At 43.1% G+C, this 19,093-nt stretch overlaps 2 protein-coding genes across 2 annotated transcripts; both read right to left on the bottom strand.

Annotated features, from left to right (window-relative positions):
* On the bottom strand, positions 1 to 594 carry LOC139838079 (uncharacterized). Its single transcript, XM_071827432.1, has one exon. It carries the CDS (start codon positions 592 to 594, stop codon positions 1 to 3), a length of 594 nt encoding a protein of 197 aa, XP_071683533.1.
* An 8,003-nt stretch (positions 595 to 8,597) lies between these two features.
* On the bottom strand, positions 8,598 to 9,735 carry LOC127343017 (uncharacterized). Its single transcript, XM_051369095.1, has one exon. The coding sequence runs from the start codon at positions 9,691 to 9,693 to the stop codon at positions 8,767 to 8,769; it is 927 nt and encodes a 308-aa protein (XP_051225055.1). The 5' UTR covers positions 9,694 to 9,735; the 3' UTR covers positions 8,598 to 8,766.
* Positions 9,736 to 19,093: the final 9,358 nt, after the last annotated feature.

Below are 19,093 nucleotides of genomic sequence, written 5' to 3'. Positions count from 1 at the left end.
TCATTTGGATGGCCTCGGAGCAGTCAGATTCCACGCTGAAAGGCACCTGTGACCTTGCAGCGCTAGTTGCAGTCCGTCCTCGATCGCTTGTATCTCAGCCTCCGTTGCATCCTGGCACTGTTGTATTTTCCTGCACGCAGCAAAAATAACCACACCATTAGAGTCCCACATTACCATACCAATACCTGCACGACCGTCAGTCGAAAATGTGCCATCCACATTCAGCTTTGCCTCGTTACTCTCTGGTGGCGACCACTTCTGGCGCACCTTCTTCTTTGTAGGTTCCATCTGGTGAACCTTCTTAAAGCTCTGTCGCTGGTCTATCACCATTTTTCCCTTTTTGATGTCAGCCTCTGGGAATTGCTTGATCAGCATGAGGGAATTGAGGTAGCTTACCAGGTACCTACGTGAGCCTTCGATGGTTGGGCATGGTTTGTCATGGGTGATCTCGTTGTGCGCATGCCATATTCGCCATAGCGTCATCAGCATCATCGCCCTCTGGTTCTCTGTGCTAGCATGCATGAGGTGTAATAGCCATCCATGCCCCTCTGGTTGTAAAGCCTCAATGTCTGGTAGATCCCAGACTTCCGCCATAGCCCTCCATAGCGCATGTGCATGTGGGCACCGTAAAAAGGCATGTACGGAATCCTCGTCTTCCCGTCCACAAATTTGGCACAATCCGGTCACTGTCATACGCCGGCGCTTCATGTTTTCCTGAGTCGCGATGGCATTGCGACAGATCTTCCATGCGAGCACTCTTACCTTGGGTGGAACCGGGCAGGTCCAGATCAACTTCCAACTTGGGCTGAAGCCATCCGGTCTTGAGCTCGTAGCCCCTCTATCCTGGTTCATCATGTCTCGGTGGAGTGCAAATTTGTAAGCGCTTCTTACAGTGAACATGCCATTCTTCTCTGGAAACCAAGCCACGAAATCCTCCTCATTCCTTTTTGATGGTTTGATTTGAATGATATCCTGTACATCTTCCTGGGAAAAATACTGCTCCAGGCGTTGCGTGTTCCAAGACCCATCTGGCTGTAAGAAATCTGCAACCCACCTGTACCTGCATCTACCTTGTGGTGATCGTGGTTTATGGTTTGGTCCCCTGGGTATCCATGGGTCTCGCCATGCGCGTATTTGTGCTCCATTGCCCACCCGCCATATGACACCCTGCTTGAGGAGTTCCAGGCCATACTCAATTGCATGCCACGTCGACGAGCCGTTACCTGAAAAAACCGTATCAAACAAGAAGCCGTTAGGGTAATACTTGGCCTTCAATATTTGCGCGGAAAGGGTGTCAGGGTACTGTAACAGCCTCCAGGCCTGCCTTGCTAGCAGCGCTTGATTGAATAGTCTCATGTCGCGGAAGCCCACACCTCCATAGTTTTTTGGTCGCAGCATTATGTACCAAGATATCCAATGTGTCTTTCTTCGCCCATTTTCTGCTCCCCACCAGTATCTTCTAATCATTTTTGTTAGTTCGTCACATAGACTCAGGGGGAGCTTAAAAACGCTCATCACATAGACGGGTATAGCTTGGCCGATTGATTTGATTAAAACTTCTTTGGCAGCTTGCGATTTATGGTTGTCATCCCATTCCAGTAAGCACTTGGCCAATTTCGCCTGGAGACTTTCAAACTTGTCTCTACTCATTCTACCCTCCGGTGTCGGGAGGCCGAGATATTTTCACTCAAAGGTTTCTTGTTCCAAATGTAGCACTTCTTTGACTTCCACACGGCTTGCTGCTGGGCACCCATTACCAAACATAATAGAGCACTTCCCTGGATTGATGAGTTGTCCCGTGCTTGAGGCATAACAATCAAGTACCTCCTGGATTTTTTGTGCTTGTTCCCCCTGCGCTTTGAAGAAAAGTAAGCTATCATCGGCAAATAAGAGATGGGAGACACCCGGGGCATTACGGCAAACTTTAATAGGGTTGATGACATGTGTTTCAATGGCATGCTGCAGTAGTGTAGATAGACCATCCGTGACAAACAAAAATAGGAATGGCGAAAGAGGATCACCTTGTCGGAGGCCCCGAGAAGGAGAAAATGAATCCAGGAGGTTCCCATTAAATTTTACCTTGTAGCTCACCGAGGTGACACACGACATTATCCAATCCACCCATCGATGAGAGAAACCCATCCTTTGCATCACTTTCTTCAGAAACTCCCAATCCACCCTATCATAAGCCTTGGATAGATCCAATTTATATGCACAGAAATCCTTATTTGCATTCGTATTGTGCTCTATGAAATGTAGGCATTCAAAGGCAACTAGAGCGTTACCCGTAATTAATCTTCCTGGAACGAAGGCACTCTGGTTGGGTGATACAATGTCTCCCAAAATAGGCCGCATTCGATTCACCATGCATTTTGCTATGACTTTGTAAACAACTGTACAGAGACTAATTGGTCGGAAATCTTTTAAAGTTTCGGGCTGGTCAATCTTCGGTATTAAAACAATTGCAGTCTCATTCACCCCCTCAGGCATGTGCCCTGTAACAAAAAATAATTTTACCGCGTTAATTACTTCCTCCTTAATGGTGCCCCAATTCCTCTGGTAAAAGCGCGCAGGAAAGCCATCTACACCAGGTGCCTTCAGAGGGCCTATTTGAAACATGGCATCCCCAATTTCGTCATCAGTAAAATCCCTACATAGGTCATCATTCATAGCATTAGTTACTTTTTGTTTTGTCATGGCAATTAGATTATCCGAGTTCAGCGACGGGTCGCGGGTAAAGAGTTCTTTAAAGTATGATGTGGCCATTCTCTCCATATCAGTTGGAACATCCTTCCAGACCCCGTCGATGTCCTTTAGCTTTTTAATTTTATTTTTCCTCGCTCGCCACACTGCCTTCTGGTGAAAGAATTTTGTATTCCGATCGCCTTCCTTTAGCCAGGTGATTCGCGAGCGTTGTAACCACAACATCTCTTCTTTGTATAACAGCTCATTCATATGGTCTGTAGCTTGTCGTATAATAGCAACTTTCATTCAATTTGAGCATTTTCATTTGAGCAAGTCTGGTGCCTCAATAAAATTCATCAATACGAACTGTTCTGTTTTGACAGATTCTGCCTTTTATTTCGCATTGCCTATTTTGTTATGTTTGATGGATATTTCGATTCCATTGACTTTCAGTAGCTTTGTGCAATGTACAGAAGTGTTAAGAATGATTATGTCACCTCTGAACATGTATATTTTGATTGTGCACTAACCCTCTAATGAGTTGTTTTGAGTTTGGTGTGGAGGAAGTTTTCAAGGATCAAGAGAGGGAGATGATACAACATGATCAAGGAGAGTGAAAGCTCTAAGCTTGGGGATGCCCCGGTGGTTCACCCCTGCATATATCAAGAAGACTCAAGCGTCTAAGGTTGGGGATGCCCAAGGCATCCCCTTCTTCATCGACAACATTATAGGGTTCCTCCCCTGAAACTATATTTTTATTCCGTCACATCTTATGTGCTTTGCTTGGAGCGTCGGTTTGTTTTGTTTTTGTTTTGTTTGAATAAAATGGATCCTAGCATTCATCGTGTGGGAGAGCGACACTCTTCGCTGTAGCATATGGACAAGTATGTCCTTAGGCTCTACTCATAATATTCATGGCGAAGTTTCTTCCTCGTTAATTTGTTATATGGTTGGAATTGGAAAATGATACATGTAGTAATTGCTATAATGTCTTGGATAATGTGATACTTGGCAATTGTTGTGCTCATGTTTAAGCTCTTGCATCATATACTTTGCACCTATTAATGAAGAAATACATAGAGCATGCTAAAATTTGGTTTGCATATTTGGTCTCTCTAAAGTCTAGATAATTTCTAGTATTGAGTTTGAACAACAAGGAAGACGGTGTAGAGTCTTATAATGTTTTCAATATGTCTTTTATGTGAGTTTTGCTGCACCGCTTCATCCTTGTGTTTGTTTCAAATAGCCTTGCTAGCCTAAACCTTGTATCGAGAGGGAATACTTCTCATGCATCCAAATACTTGAGCCAACCACTATGCCATTTGTGTCCACCATACCTACCTACTACATGGTATTTCTACGCCATTCCAAAGTAAATTGCTTGAGTGCTACCTTTAAACAATTCAAAATTTATCACCTCTGATTTGTGTCAATGTTTTATAGCTCATGAGGAAGTATGTGGTGTTTATCTTTCAATCTTGTTGGGCAACTTTCACCAATGGACTAGTGGCTTCATCCGCTTATCCAATAATTTGTAAAAAGAGCTGGCAATGGGATTCCCGGTCCCAAATTAATTAATAAAAATAGACACTCCTCCATGGTATGTGATTGATTGGACGGCACCCGAAGGATTCGGTTAGCCATGGCTTGAGAAAGCAAAGGTGGGGAGGAGTGTCATCATAATAAAACTAAAATAAAAAGGCACTCCTTCATGGTATGAGATTGTTGGCAGGCACCCGAAGGATTCGGTTAGCCATGGTTTGTGAAAGAAAGGTTGGAAGGAGTGCCACACAAAAATAAAATAAAATGGGAGCCGCTCTTTGAAGGTTTGTCTGGCAAGGGGGTTAGAGTGCCCACTACCATTCGTTGACAACAACAAACACCTCTCAAAATTTTACTTTTATGATCTCTATATGTTTTCAAAATCAAAGCTCTAGCACAAATATAGCAATCGATGCTTTCCTCTTTGAAGGACCATTCTTTTACTTTTATGTTGAGTCAGTTCACCTATCTCTCTCCATCCCAAGAAGCAAACACTTGTGTGAACTGTGCATTGATTCCTACATACATGCATATTGCACTTGTTATATTACTCTATGTTGACAATATCCATGAGATATACATGTTACAAGTTGAAAGCAACCGCTGAAACTTAATCTTCCTTTATGTTGCTTCAATACCTTTACTTTGAATTGTTGCTTTATGAGTTAACTCTTATGCAAGACTTATTGATGCTTGTCTTGAAGTATTATTCATGAAAAGTCTTTGCTATATGATTCAGTTGTTTACTCATGTCATTTACATTGTTTTGATCGCTGCATTCATTACATATGCTTTACGATAGTATGATCAAGGTTATGATGGCATGTCACTCCAGAAATTATCTTTGTTTATCGTTTACCTGCTCGGGACGAGCAGAAACTAAGCTTGGGGATGTTGATACGTCTCCGACGTATCGATAATTTCTTATGTTCCATGCCACATTATTGATGATATCTACATGTTTTATGCATACTTTACATCATATTTATGCATTTTCTGGAACTAACCTATTAACAAGATGCCGAAGTGCCGATTCTTTGTTTCTGCTGTTTTTGGTTTCAGAAATCCTAGTAAGGAAATATTCTCGGAATTGGACGAAATCAACGCCCAGGGTCCTATTTTGCCACGAAGCTTCCAGAAGACCGAAGAGTCAATGAAGTGGGGCCACGAGGTGGCCAGGAGGGCAGGCGGCGCGGCCCCACCCTTGGCCGCGCCAGCCTGTCTCCTGGGCCCCTCGCGACGCCCCCTGACCTACCCTTCCGCCTACAAATAGCCTTCGTCGCGAAACCCCCAGTACCGAGAGCCACGATACGGAAAATCTTCCAGAGACGCCGCCGCCGCCAATCCCATCTCGGGGGATTCAGGAGATCGCCTATCTGTAATTCTATATGTTGTGTTTGTTGGGATCCGATGAATAGAGAATACCATGTTATGTTGATTATCAATTTATATCTATGTGTTGTTTATGATCTTGCATGCTCTCCGTTATTAGTAGATGCTCTGGCCAAGTTGATGCTAGTAACTCCAAGAGGGAGTATTTATACTCGATAGTGGGTTCATGTCTCCGTGAATCTGGGGGAGTGAGAGAAACCTCTAAGATTATGGATGTGCTGTTGCCACTAGGGATAAAACATTGATGCTATGTCCGAGGATGTAGTTATTGATTACATTACGCGCAATACTTAATGCAATTGTCTGTTGTTATCAACTTAATACTGGAGGGGGTTCGGATGATAACCTGAAGATGGACTTTTTAGGCATAGATGCATGCTGGATAGCGGTCTATGTACTTTGTCGTAATGCCCAATTAAATCTCACTATACTCATCATAATATGTATGTGCATGGTCATGCCCTCTTTATTTGTCAATTGCCCAACTGTAATTTGTTCACCCAACATGCTGTTTATCTTATGGGAGAGACACCTCTAGTGAACTGTGGACCCCGGTCCAATTCTCTTTACTGAAATACAATCTACTGCAATACTTGTTCTACTGTTCTCTGCAAACAATCATCATCCACACTATACATCTAATCCTTTGTTACAGCAAGCCGGTGAGATTGACAACCTCGCTGTTTCGTTGGGGCGAAGTACTTGGTTTGTGTTGTGCAGGTTCCACGTTGGCGCCGGAATCCCTGGTGTTGCGCCGCACTACATCTCGCCGCCATCAACTTTCAACGTGCTTCTTGACTCCTACTGGTTCGATAAACCTTGGTTTCTAACTGAGGGAAACTTACTGCTGTACGCATCACACCTTCCACTTGGGGTTCCCAACGGTCGCGTGCTGTACGCGTGTCAAGCGGCCGCCAGTTCATGGCGGAAGAGCGGTAGGCCTGGTACGAGATGGAGGAGAAGCGGGCGGCGGATGAGATCGCCGAGCTGGCGGCCAACGAAGAGGCCGCTCGACAGCAGACGACCTATGACACCTTACAAGATCATAGCAGAGATGGCGGCCCAGCAATACGCCAGGAACGCTAAGATCGATGCGTCAGTCGAGGCGGAGTTGGCGGCTATCACCGCCGCCCACATGGCGGCGCAACGTGTTGCGGTGGTGCGCGTGCTGTGGTAGGCCATGACCTTCGCTCACTACGTTAGGAGCCACGCCGTCTGGGCATCAAGGCGATGCGCGGCGGCGACGAGAGCCAAGCCAGTTCAATCGGTGAGGCTGTGGGGGTGGAGCCAGGTGACCACCAAGGCATCAAGGGCCAAGCTAGCTACGTGGATGGTGAAGCAGGACCAAAGAAGTTTAATTTAAATTAGTTTTAATTATGGTTAAAATGCAATGAAAATGTATCCTAATAATACTTTATGATAACACATAAGCTATTCCTCACTAAACTATAGGCCATTGGCGGTCGGTAACATACGTGTTCGCGTGATGCGGTACCATATGTGGTCAGCTGTTGGGCCTCGTTTTTGGACGTAACGGACACCGACAAACACCTAACCTAACGCCCCAATGCGGGGGCGTTGGAGATGGGTTAAGGTTCTTGTTGTTCCCGTGGATTATCGAAATTGTTAGAAAAAGGCAGATCTTCGCAAAGGGAAAGTACCTCACTCCGCACGTGATAAGTGGCGCGCTGCGGTGCCAGAAAATTCATGGGAAGTGGTCTCCCTGCTCGCCACGTGTCGCAAAGGGAAGCAACGTGAGGATGAGCGAGGAGAGAGAAGACGGGCATCATTTTTTCTATATTCGTTTTTTCAAAATGAAACGTCTTGAGAACCATACGTCCAAATTACGAACCGTTTCCACTTTTGAGATCCTCGCGTCGAGATCTTCAAAACTAGATCCCATGTTGATAGGTTTCGAGATTTTTTTTGCGTACTTCCAATGCTGCTGATATGATTATACTCGTGATGTCTACCTAACTGTACTCATGTTTCAACTGATATGTACTTCTGTTTTTACTGTATTTGGTGCAGTTTTTTCCCTTTACTCGGTAACTGTATTGGCTAGTGTGAGCGACTGTACCTGCTTGTATGCGCCACTGTACTTCTGTACATGTACTTGCTCATGTGCATGACTGTACCTGCTCGTGTGCGCGACTATACCTACTTGTGACTGTACTTCTACTTGCGTGTGTGTTCAACTATACCCGTGTGTTGTACGCAATTGTACTCGTGTGTTATGCACAACTATATTCATGTGCATGGTCTACGCGGGAGTACTAATCATGGTGCGCGTGGGGCGAGTACGTACGTGGGGCGCGAACGCGGGGCCGCACGTGCTGCCATGTGTCATTTTGTAGTGGTCCAATTTTCCCTTACGAAGGTTGATCTTTAGCTAGTGGTATCCGTGGATTGTTCTTTCAATCTTCCCCTCTCCGCCCTTTACATTTGCCGTATCTGGATCTATGTCCTTAGGCTGATTCGATTGGGTTTGTTTAGAGTCTTGACTGGCCACAGGCCCACGACATCTATACCTACACTTGCCGAAATTATACTGTTAGTCTGCATCAATCGGACCAGTGTATCAATCACTAACATTTTGGCTCATGGGTGGACACATTGCGACATTAACCCAAGGTCAATTACCTTCCGGTACTGATCTATCTCAGCTTCTGAAAGCTTTAGTTGTTGCTGATGTACTCTAATGAATTAAGTTGCTCTGATCCCACCATTAAACATAATTTTAGATATTTATATTTGAGCATCTCGGTGAAGCTTTGCCTCAGTATATTCTATTTAGAAGCAAATGCAGATATTCATGACCATTGCAACTCATAAGCCTCACCATTAAAAACTTAATTTGCGTACTTCTTACTTTAATGGTACTTCCACTCAACCTAATGATTATTTTTCATGCATAAGATTGTGGCTTTGATTGAACATCTAAATATACCAGTAAATGGAAACATGGACAAGCAATATTATGCAGACAAGAACAATGTTTGTCTTTTATTCCCAAGTTTGGACTAGTAGTGGCCGGGTGTCACACATTTTAGTGCATGCCACTTTATTTGTCACCGTTACATCGATTGGTTCATTGACGAAATAACGATGATCCAACTATGTAGTACTAGAGCTCTTGTAGTCTTCTCAAAAGCCACCGATGATGTCGAATGGGGCGGTGGAATAGTACAGCGGGACCTGCACATTGCACATCGCCGGCAAGGTTTGCAACGCATACGTCCTCATCGCCTGGAACTGAGCTAGCTGCTGAGGTGGGATGAAACCCTGGCCCACTTGTTGTGGCTGAGGCTGGAAGGGTTGTTGTTGTTGCTGCTGCTGCACGATGATGGCGTGCACGATGCTATGTATGGCAGGGTACCGAAGGTTCTTGGGCATCTGCGCCAGCTGCTGGCAACATTGTTGTCGCATCACCTGGCAGCTGCTCTGTTGCAAGATCCATGACCGGAGGAACGGAACTATCGCCAATGGTTTGCACTGCTGCGCGAGGAACTCTTGGCACTGGTTCAATTGTTGTTGCAGAACTAGCTGGAGTTGTTGCTGCAGCCATGGTTGTTGCTGCTTGGGATATTGTTGTCCCTGCGGAAACAATTGTTCTTGTTGCGGAAATGGTTGTTCTGGCTGTGGGAACGGTTGTTGGGGTTGCGGGAACGGTTGTTGGGGTTGTGGAAATGGTTGTTCTGGTTGCGCAAATGATTGTTCTGGTTGCGGGAACCATTGTTGGGGTTGCGGGAACGGTTGTTGAGGTTGCGGAAACGGTTGTTGTGGTTGCGAAAATGGTTGTTGCGGTTGCGGAAATGGTTGTAGTGGTTGTGGAAATGGTTGTTGTGGCTGCGGAAATGGCTGTTGTGGCTGATATTCTGGTTGCGGAAATGGTTGTTGTGGTTGTGGAAATGGTTGTTGTGGTTGTGGTTGCGGAAATGGTTGGTGTGGTTGTGGAAATGGTTGTTGTGGTTGCGGAAATGGCTGATCTTGGCCGCTAGGGTCAAGTTGTACAGTGGCGTTGGCCATGGTTGCCACCATGGCAAGGAAGGCAAGGGTGAGGAAGATCTTCATGATATATTTTTATTGATTATTTCTTGCTTGGCTTTGATGTTTTTTCTCTAGGTGTAAGGATAGATGATGGAGGAGGATCTTCATGTTATGGGCCTTTATAGCTGCTCTAGGATGGTTTATTTTTATCTTCGCATTTGCTTTCCTTAAAAGTGCTTGGATGCTTATCTAACTTATCATTTCGCTACGTTGTGTTTGGTGGCACTAAATACAAATGTAGTTTTTGAATTGATCACCAAAGTTGCTTTGCTCTTGCACGAATATATCATCTATCTCACGTGAAAGTTTGATAATTAGCAATGACTCATCTTGTTAGCTTTATATGTCACACACTCATCGAGATATTGTCATTTGGTGGAACTAAGTTTGTAATATTCTACATGTTAACCATATTGACATGGATTGTGTGGAACTATTTTGTAATTTTGTATGTGTTGTTAAGATAGATCAAACAAGTAACATGTATGCATCGTATATCTCACAGGAAAGCTTGATAATTGGTAATGACTCATCTTATTCACTTTACACGCCACACACTGATGTAGATAGCATCATTTTCTGAAACTAAGTTTGTAATTCTCTAATGTTTGATAAAGAAAACTATCAGGGTTAGACGATCACACATGTTAGTGTTTCTTTTTGTGGTGTGCGTAATAAACAGACATAGTAGACGACTGTTATAACTAATGGTCTATCAATGGTCGTGTAAGCATACTTGTTGACATGCCAATAATGTATTTGTAAAATGGTTCATTGTTTGAATCTTGTTCAGCTGCACCATTATACACAATATTACAAGTTGTAACCTCCCAAGAATACCCTAGAGATGGCTATCTCTCTAGTGGAGAATGAACAAGTATGGTGATTTCTATTTATTTTTGTTTCATTAGTTCTGGAAAGTAAGCCTTTGATATACGAACGTAAGCAGAGGATGAAGATTTTGTTAGTGTTTTCGCATTACCATATTTCCCTCAGCCACATCTAGCAGAATTAGGACACCCCGTTAATTGGAGGAAATCATTTATATCAAAATGAAAATTTTCACGAGAGTTTCTGTCATATAGCATTCCTGAAAAACCAACCGAGGTGTTTCCGGCTTCACCCGATTCCGAGATAGCATCCCTCGAGGTGTTGGATAAGAGCTCCCAAGAATCTTCATAAACTATGATGATGCTGGTGAAAAAGGGACCAAAATAATCAAAAAAATAAAAATCCATTAGGTAATTTTTCACCGACACGTACACCCCTTTGACCAAGAAAGAAGAAATTCCAAGCTCTTGGTTGTCACAAACAACAAAGATGAGGGGGAGGTGTCCTTAATTGAGGGGGGCGCTACCCAGCCACTAGTCCAACCAAATGTTTGTCGGTGCTCCATCCCTCAACTCATGCTTAGCCCAAACTTAAAAAGTGTGTTTAACCTTGTGAAGATTTTTCCAGAATTGGGAGCCCCTTGACCAGTACCCGCAAACAGGTCAGAGGTGTCAGCGTACTTAGCGTGAATAATCTTGGCCCAAATGGTGTATTTGTCTTGGTAGAGCCTCCACACCCACTTAAGGAGGAGATCCATGTTTATTTTCTTTGTACTGAGCAAGCCCAGGCCCCCAATTTCGTTAGGTTTGCAGATCGTTGGCCAGTTAATGAGGTGATACTTGCATTTTGGGCCTGAGCCTTCCTAGTAGAACTTTGATCTGTGGGTGTCGAATCTCGCATGAATCCCATCATGTAAGAGAAAAGTCCCCATAGCATATATGTGAAGGTTGTCGAGGCAGGCATTAGACAGGATAAGTCTTCCACCGAAGGACAAGAATCTCCCCTTCCAGGGTTCAATCTTGTCTGCAAGTTTCCTCACCAAGAAAAGCCACTACTCAAGGGACATTTTGTCTATCCGAGATAAGCAAGCCCAAGTATATGAAGGGGAAGTCACCCAACTTGCAGTTTAACTTGTTAGCTATCCAAAAATTACTTGAGCTAGGCTGACCTAAAACAATGATCTCGCTTTTGTGGTAGTTGATTTTTAGTCCTGCTATGTCTTCGAAGAACATAAGCAGCAATTTCAGATTAGCAATGTGCTCTTCCGAGCGCTGGATGAGAATGAGTGTGTCGTTCGCATATTGGAGGTGAGTAATTCCCCCTGGAATTATGTGTGGAACCAGCCCCTGAATGTGGCCCGTTGACGCAACGGCCAAAACAATCCCTGGGAGAGCCTCTCCAATAAAATTGAACAATATAGGAGACAATGAGTCCCCTTGTATCACTCCTCGCTTGTTCCTGAAGAACGGTCCAACTTACCCATTCATAGAAATATGGCAGTCTCGCCACCCGACACCAGCTGCATGATGTGATGGATGTATCCTTACTCGAAGTATTTGCACCGGAGAACTTCAACGAGGAAGTCCCAGTTCACCCGGTCATAGGCTTTCTCAAATCGAGTTTCATCAGGATTCCCCCAAGTTTCCTGACGCATAGTTCATCACAATCTTAATCACGGCAAGTGGTCCATCGAGAATGTTCCTACCTTTGATGAAGGCTGTCGGGTTTGGGCTGATGATTCTCTTGGCAATCGGGTCCAACCTGGGGGCATAGGCTTTATGAATAATTTTGAAGATCACATTGATCAAAGCAATAGGTCTGAACTGCGATATTTGGTCCGCCCCAGGGAATTCAGGAATGAGAGAAACAATCCCAAAGTTCAGCCTGGTAATGTCGATGCGCCATAGCACAAAGTCATTCAGAATATGGAGGATGTCGTGTTTCACAAGCGGCCAAAGTTTCTTGAAGAATAGGACAGTGAAACCGCCAGGGCCAGGAGTCGTGTCCGTTTTCAGTTCCTTCATAATAGCTCATAGATCAGCTTCGGTAAACGTGAGAGCAAGATTGTTATTCTCCTCATCTGACACACGCCCCACCCTGCCCAGGTCGACGATGCCAACCCACAACCCCTAGGGGCAGTAGTACCAAGGAGGTCCTGATAGAAGGCATAAATATGCTCTTGGAAGTCTGGGGGTTAGAGATGGCTCTAGCACTACTGGTGAGAGTCGAAATATGGCATTTGCGCCGTCTGCCATTGGCCACTGTGCGAAAATAGGCTGTGTTGGCATCCCCATGGAGTGTCCAACGAATCCTACCACGCTGCCTCCACTACTCCTGCTCTATGATGTCTACGGGAGCTTCTATTCTTGTAGACAGTGTTGGGCCTCCAAGAGCAGAGGTTTGTAGAACAGCAGCAAGTTTCCCTTAAGTGGATCACCCAAGGTTTATCGATCTCAGGGAGGAAGAGGTCAAAGATATCCCTCTCAAGCAACCCTGCAACCACAAAGCAAGAAGTCTCTTGTGTCCCCAACACACCTAATACAATAGGTGCACTAGTTCGGCGAAGAGATAGTGAGATGCAAGTAATATGGATGAGTATGAGTGGTAATAGCAATCTGAATAAAATATGGCAGCGAGTAAACATGCAACAAAACAGTAAACAAACGGAGATTCGATACTTGGAAGCAAGGCCCAGGGATCCTGCTTTCACTAGTGGACACTCTCAACAATGATCACATAATAGGACTACTCTACACCCTCTTGTTGGATGATGAACACCACTAACTGTGTAGGTTACACGAACCCGCAATGCCGGAGTTAACAAGCTCCACAATATTCAATGTTCATATTTAAATAACCTTGGAGTGTAAGATAGATCGACACAATTACACCGAGAACTAACATAGCATGCACACTGTCACCATCACACTATGAAGGAGGCATAGATCACATCAATACTATCATAGCAATAGTTAACTTCATAATCTACAAGAGATTACAATCATAACCTACGCTAAGTACTACACGATGCACACACTGTCACCATTACACCGTGCAGGAGGAATAGAGTACTTTAATAACATCACTAGAGTAGCACATAGATGATATTCAACTAGATCACATAAAGAGAGAGATGAACCACATAGCTACAGCGGAGCCCTCAGCCCCGGGGGTGAATTACTCCCTCCTCATCATGGAGACAGCGATGGCGGTGAAGATGGCGGTGGAGACGGCGGTGGAGATGACTCCGGGGGCAATTCCCCGTCCCGGCAGGGTGCCGGAACAGAGACTTCTGTCCCCCGAATTGGAGTTTCACGATGGCGGCGGCTCTGGATGGTTTTCTCTGGTTTCGTCGAACTGGGTCGAGGTTTTAGGTTAGGGACGATTAAATAGGCCAAGAGGCGGAGTCGGAGGGGCCACGGGGTGCCCACACATTAGGGGGGCGCGCCCCCCTGGGCCGGGCCGCCCTATGGGGCGGGGCCCCCCTGGCTCCTCTCCGGCCTTTCTCCGGTGCTCTGGAAGCTTCTGTGAATTATAAGATCTCCGGTGTTGATTTCGTCCGATTCCGAAAATATTTCCTTACTAGGATTTCTGAAACCAAAAACAGCAGAAAACAGCAACTGGCCTTTCGGCATCTCGTCAATAGGTTAGTTCCGGAAAACGCATAATAATGACATAAAGTATGCATAAAACATGTAGATATCATCAGTAATGTGGCATGGATCATAAGAAATTATCGATACGTCGGAGACGTATCAGCATCCCCAAGCTTAGTTTCCGCTCGTCCCGAGCAGGTAAACGATAACAAAGATAATTTCTGGAGTGACATGCCATCATAACCTTGATCATACTATTGTAAGCACATGTAATGAATGTAGCGATCAAAACAATGGTAAATGACATGAGTAAACAAATGAATCATATAGCGAAGACTTTTCATGAATAGTACTTCAAGACAAGCATCAATAAGTCTTGCATAAGAGTTAACTCATAAAGCAATAATTCAAAGTAAAGGTATTGAAGCAACACAAAGGAAGATTAAGTTTCAGCGGTTGCTTTCAACTTATAACATGTATATCTCATGGATAATTGTCAATGTAAAGTAATATAACAAGTGCAATATGCAAGTATGTAGGAATCAATGCACAGTTCACACAAGTGTTTGCTTCTTGAGATGGAGAGAAATAGGTGAACTGACTCAACATAAAAGTAAAAGAATGGCCCTTCGCAGAGGGAAGCATCGATTGCTATATTTGTGCTAGAGCTTCGGTTTTGAAAACAAGAAACAATTTTGTCAACGGTAGTAATAAAGCATATGCATCATGTAAATTATATCCTACAAGTTGCAAGCCTCATGCATAGTATACTAATAGTGCCCGCACCTTGTCCTAATTAGCTCGGATTACCTGGATTATCATCACAATGCATATGTTTTAACCAAGTGTCACAAAGGGGTACCTCTATGCCGCCTGTACAAAGGTCTAAGGAGAAAGCTCGCATTGGATTTCTCGCTTTTGATTATTCTCAACTTAGACATCCATACCGGGACAACATAGACAATAGATAATGGACTCCTCTTTAATGCTTAAGCATTCAAAAACAATTAATTTTCTCATATGAGATTGAGGATATTTGTCCAAAACAGAAACTTCCACCATGGATCATGGCTTTAGTTAGTGGCCCAATGTTCTTCTCTAACAGTATGCATGCTCAAACCATTCAACTCATGGTAAATCGCCCTTACTTCAGACAAGACGGACATGCATAGCAACTCACATGATATTCAACAAAGAGTAGTTGATGGCGTCCCCAGGAACATGGTTATCGCACAACAAGCAACTTAATAAGAGATAAAGCGCATGAGTACATATTCAATACCACAATAGTTTTTAGGCTATTTGTCCCATGAGCTATATATTGCAAAGGTGAAGGATAGAAATTTAAAGGTAGCACTCAAGCAATTTACTTTGGAATGGCGGAGAAATACCATGTAGTAGGTAGGTATGGTGGACACAAGTGGCATAGTGGTTGGCTCAAGGATTTTGGATGCATGAGAAGTATTCCCTCTCGATACAAGGTTTAGGCTAGCAAGGTTATTTGAAACAAACACAAGGATGAAGCGGTGCAGCAAAACTCACATAAAAGACATATTGTAAACATTATAAGACTCTACACCGTCTTCCCTGTTGTTCAAACTCTTTACTAGAAATTATCTAGACCTTAGAGAGACCAATTATGCAAACCAAATTTTAGCAAGCTCTATGTATTTCTTCATTAATAGGTGCAAAGTATATGATGCAAGAGCTTAAACATGAGCACAACAATTGCCAAGTATCACATTATCCAAGACATTTTACCAATTACTACATGTATCATTTTCCGATTCCAACCATATAACAATTTAACGAAGCAGTTTTGTCAACACCCGGATTTTTAAGTCCAGATGCCTGTTATGCCGTACATCGCAATCCCAGGAATATTGTTGTTGCGAGACAAAACAGTTGAATATCATAAGTCATCATTCATTTCATACCATAGTCGTCTTACAAATAGAGATCTCATGATCCATATTACACAAATAGTTGATCTATTGATCAACATACACAAGGTTCACAGTTTCATAGCGGAAGCGTAACGTAGAAGGGACTCTCTAGTCCACAGGCCAACGTCTGACGTCAGAAGGCTCCCTAGTTGTCGTGGGCGTCCTGCTGGTCGTCTTCTTCATACTGTTGTTCTGCTTCAGAATCTGGCCATTTGAATAGCCAGGGACACAGCCGTGAGTACTTTAAAGTACTCGCAAACTAATACTAAGGTAAGTGCTAACAATTCTAGTAAGGGGGTGCTAAGCTCTAGTTTATTTTGCATAAAGCAATTTTTATTTCACAAACATTTTTGTAAACCACTCTTTTTCCTTGCTAACTAACTCAGGTGGGAACATTAGTGTCATCCCCACAACTCTGTTGTGGTTCCAGGTCAAAGTCTCTGTTCAATCTCAAAATCATAAGTCACCCTTCACCATTCATAGTTTTCAAAAAAAATACTGATGACGGAACAGTATGGCCTTTCCAACTGTCCATAACCGAGGATGCGGCTATTCGAATAGGTTTAACTCTGCAGAGGTTGTACACTTGTGCCACAACAATTACAATAGCTCGTCAGGGGTAACTGGCCCTGATTTATCGTACGCAGTACGCGAACTACCAATCATAACCTTTCATTTACATACCCTAGTATAGGCACCTCTCCCCATGAGCTTGGCCTCCCAGTGAAGACAGACAGTCAACCTGGGAACTGCACAAGGCTTGGGCCGGACATTCACCTCATTTCGCATCATATCGTATCGTTTCTATTGTGGTAGAGGCAGCTTTCGGCATAACCCCGATGATGCTTGTTTAGAGGGAACCCATACTAAGACACACAAACTTCCAGTTAAGCCCTACCCAGATTCAGGTATTGTGGGGGTACGGTAAAATTGGAATGGTATCGCATCCGAACCCAACCATCAGTGTTTATTTGTAAAATTCACCAAGTCATTCACCAGTCATATTCACCTTCAAAAATCATCCAATGGAATGCATCTTCATTCCAAGGTTTCAAAACTCCTTCAAAAATCTTTCAATTGAATGACTCGTCATTCCAAGGTTTTCGAAATCCTTTCAGTTCCCAGTTTCCCAAATGGAGGAGTCACTTTCAAATCAGTGCTAGCATCTATGTATGAGGGTGCTAAGTATTTGGTTTGCTTCTAGGCTAAGTTTGATACTCTTGTACTAATCCCATACTAACCAAGTAAATCATGAATCAAAAAGGTACCTTGATAAAACCAAGGTAAATAAAGCTTATGAAGTAAGAACTGGAAATTAGGATCATAAGCCTAAAGTAAAACAGGGGAATGCTTTGCTCATAGAGAGCTTAGCAAGTTGCAAGAGTATTATCGTGCAACCCAAAAATGGTTTTCCTCAAGCTAGCTTGCATTGGTGGTAGCTTGCTAACTTTACAACTTTTAGTAACCAACTTGTACTTTGACCAAAGTTAACTATAAAACCAGCTTGTTGAGAAAACAAGTAAAAACTGGTAATGTATAAAATGGGGATGGGCTCATGTAAGGGAAGGGTAAAATCCATGGTGCCTTGCCCCAAGGGGGCTTTGCACTTTATCAGCATATTACTTGCAAACTAAGTATTGTAGCTTGCAAACAATATCATTGATAAAAGCTTGCAGGGGTAGTTTCTATCAGTGTTAGCTTGCCTTGGTATGAAGTGAGGGTCCAAGTTTTCTTCTCCTTTCTCCTTGTTGTAGAAGTCCTCCTCTTCCTGATGGTCTCCGGTACTAGCGTCTAAAATACGAATACGGGGTGCACAATCATCATACCAAACTTACATACTAACTAAGGTGTTACTTTTAATTACTTAGAGAAAATAATTTCCTCACATATCTTACTAAGATTTAATTTCTCTTATGAACAATATATGACCTAGGTTGACCAAAGTCAACCTCTTCATACTCCTCATTTGAGAAAAAGATTTAAATGAGGTTCCATACCTCATACAATTTAATACTAAAAGGGGTAATGATTTAAGGTCACCAAATACTCAATATGAGATTATATAGACCATGGTCCATACCTCATGTTGAACTACTTGAGAACAAGATTTAAATGAGAAGGAAACCTCTCATATGATTAACACATAGTGGTAACCAAGTTAACCACTATCATTGAGGGGATGGCACATCCTCAACAATTCATTGGCTAAACTAACAATACTTGCACTCACACCAATACTACACTTAGAGTGCATTGGTTGTGTTGCTTGAGGAAAATAATCTCCTCACCCTACATGTAGGTGATAGTTTCCCAGTGGTTCTTGAGAAATACTTTTCTCTTATTGAAAACTTCTTAAGATTTAATTTCTCAAACAATCCTGCATGAAATCATGTTGACCCAAGTCAACCCTTCATCAACATCATTTGAGGAATAGATTTAAATGAGGTAAAATACCTCATACCATTTAACAACACTATATATGATTTAAATCTCTAAGTAATTCATATAAGTGAGTTTGGGCCAGGGGTCCAAACATCACATGAATTCATTTGAGACAAGATTTAAATGAAGCATAAGACTTCATATGAATTACTTAATAGTTTTGGACAATATCAACTAGTTAAACTAGCCAGATTGCACACTACTTAAACCATGGCATGATCATGCAAAGTGACCACACCATTTTATTGCATAAACAATTAGTGCAAGTCAAATGTGAGCTAAAGGAGTTGGAATTGACTCAATATCTATTTTGGTTGATTTTTAAGAATTATTCCAAGGCAGAAAAGTCCCTGTCTTGTTATTTTTGTCAGATTAATTCTACACAAGATCTTGAGATGGGACCAGTGGCATTGGATAGACCTTTTCCTAAGCTTTCCAACGGTATAAAATTCACTAGATTTGGTTTGGCCAATTTGAAATGGTTAAATTTCAAAGTGGAGGCAGTATTGGAGAAGTTTGAATTGGATTTAAATAGAATCGACTAGGCGGGCTGGCGGGAAACTAAACGGGCCAAAAGATTTGAAAATGCCCGGGGCAGAGTTGGGCCGG

Source organism: Lolium perenne, chromosome 3 (genome assembly GCF_019359855.2).
Source record: "Lolium perenne isolate Kyuss_39 chromosome 3, Kyuss_2.0, whole genome shotgun sequence".
NCBI classification, from domain to species: domain Eukaryota; kingdom Viridiplantae; phylum Streptophyta; class Magnoliopsida; order Poales; family Poaceae; genus Lolium; species Lolium perenne.
The sequence above is the reverse complement of the archived record's forward strand: the minus strand, read 5'-3'. Positions and strand labels throughout refer to the sequence as shown.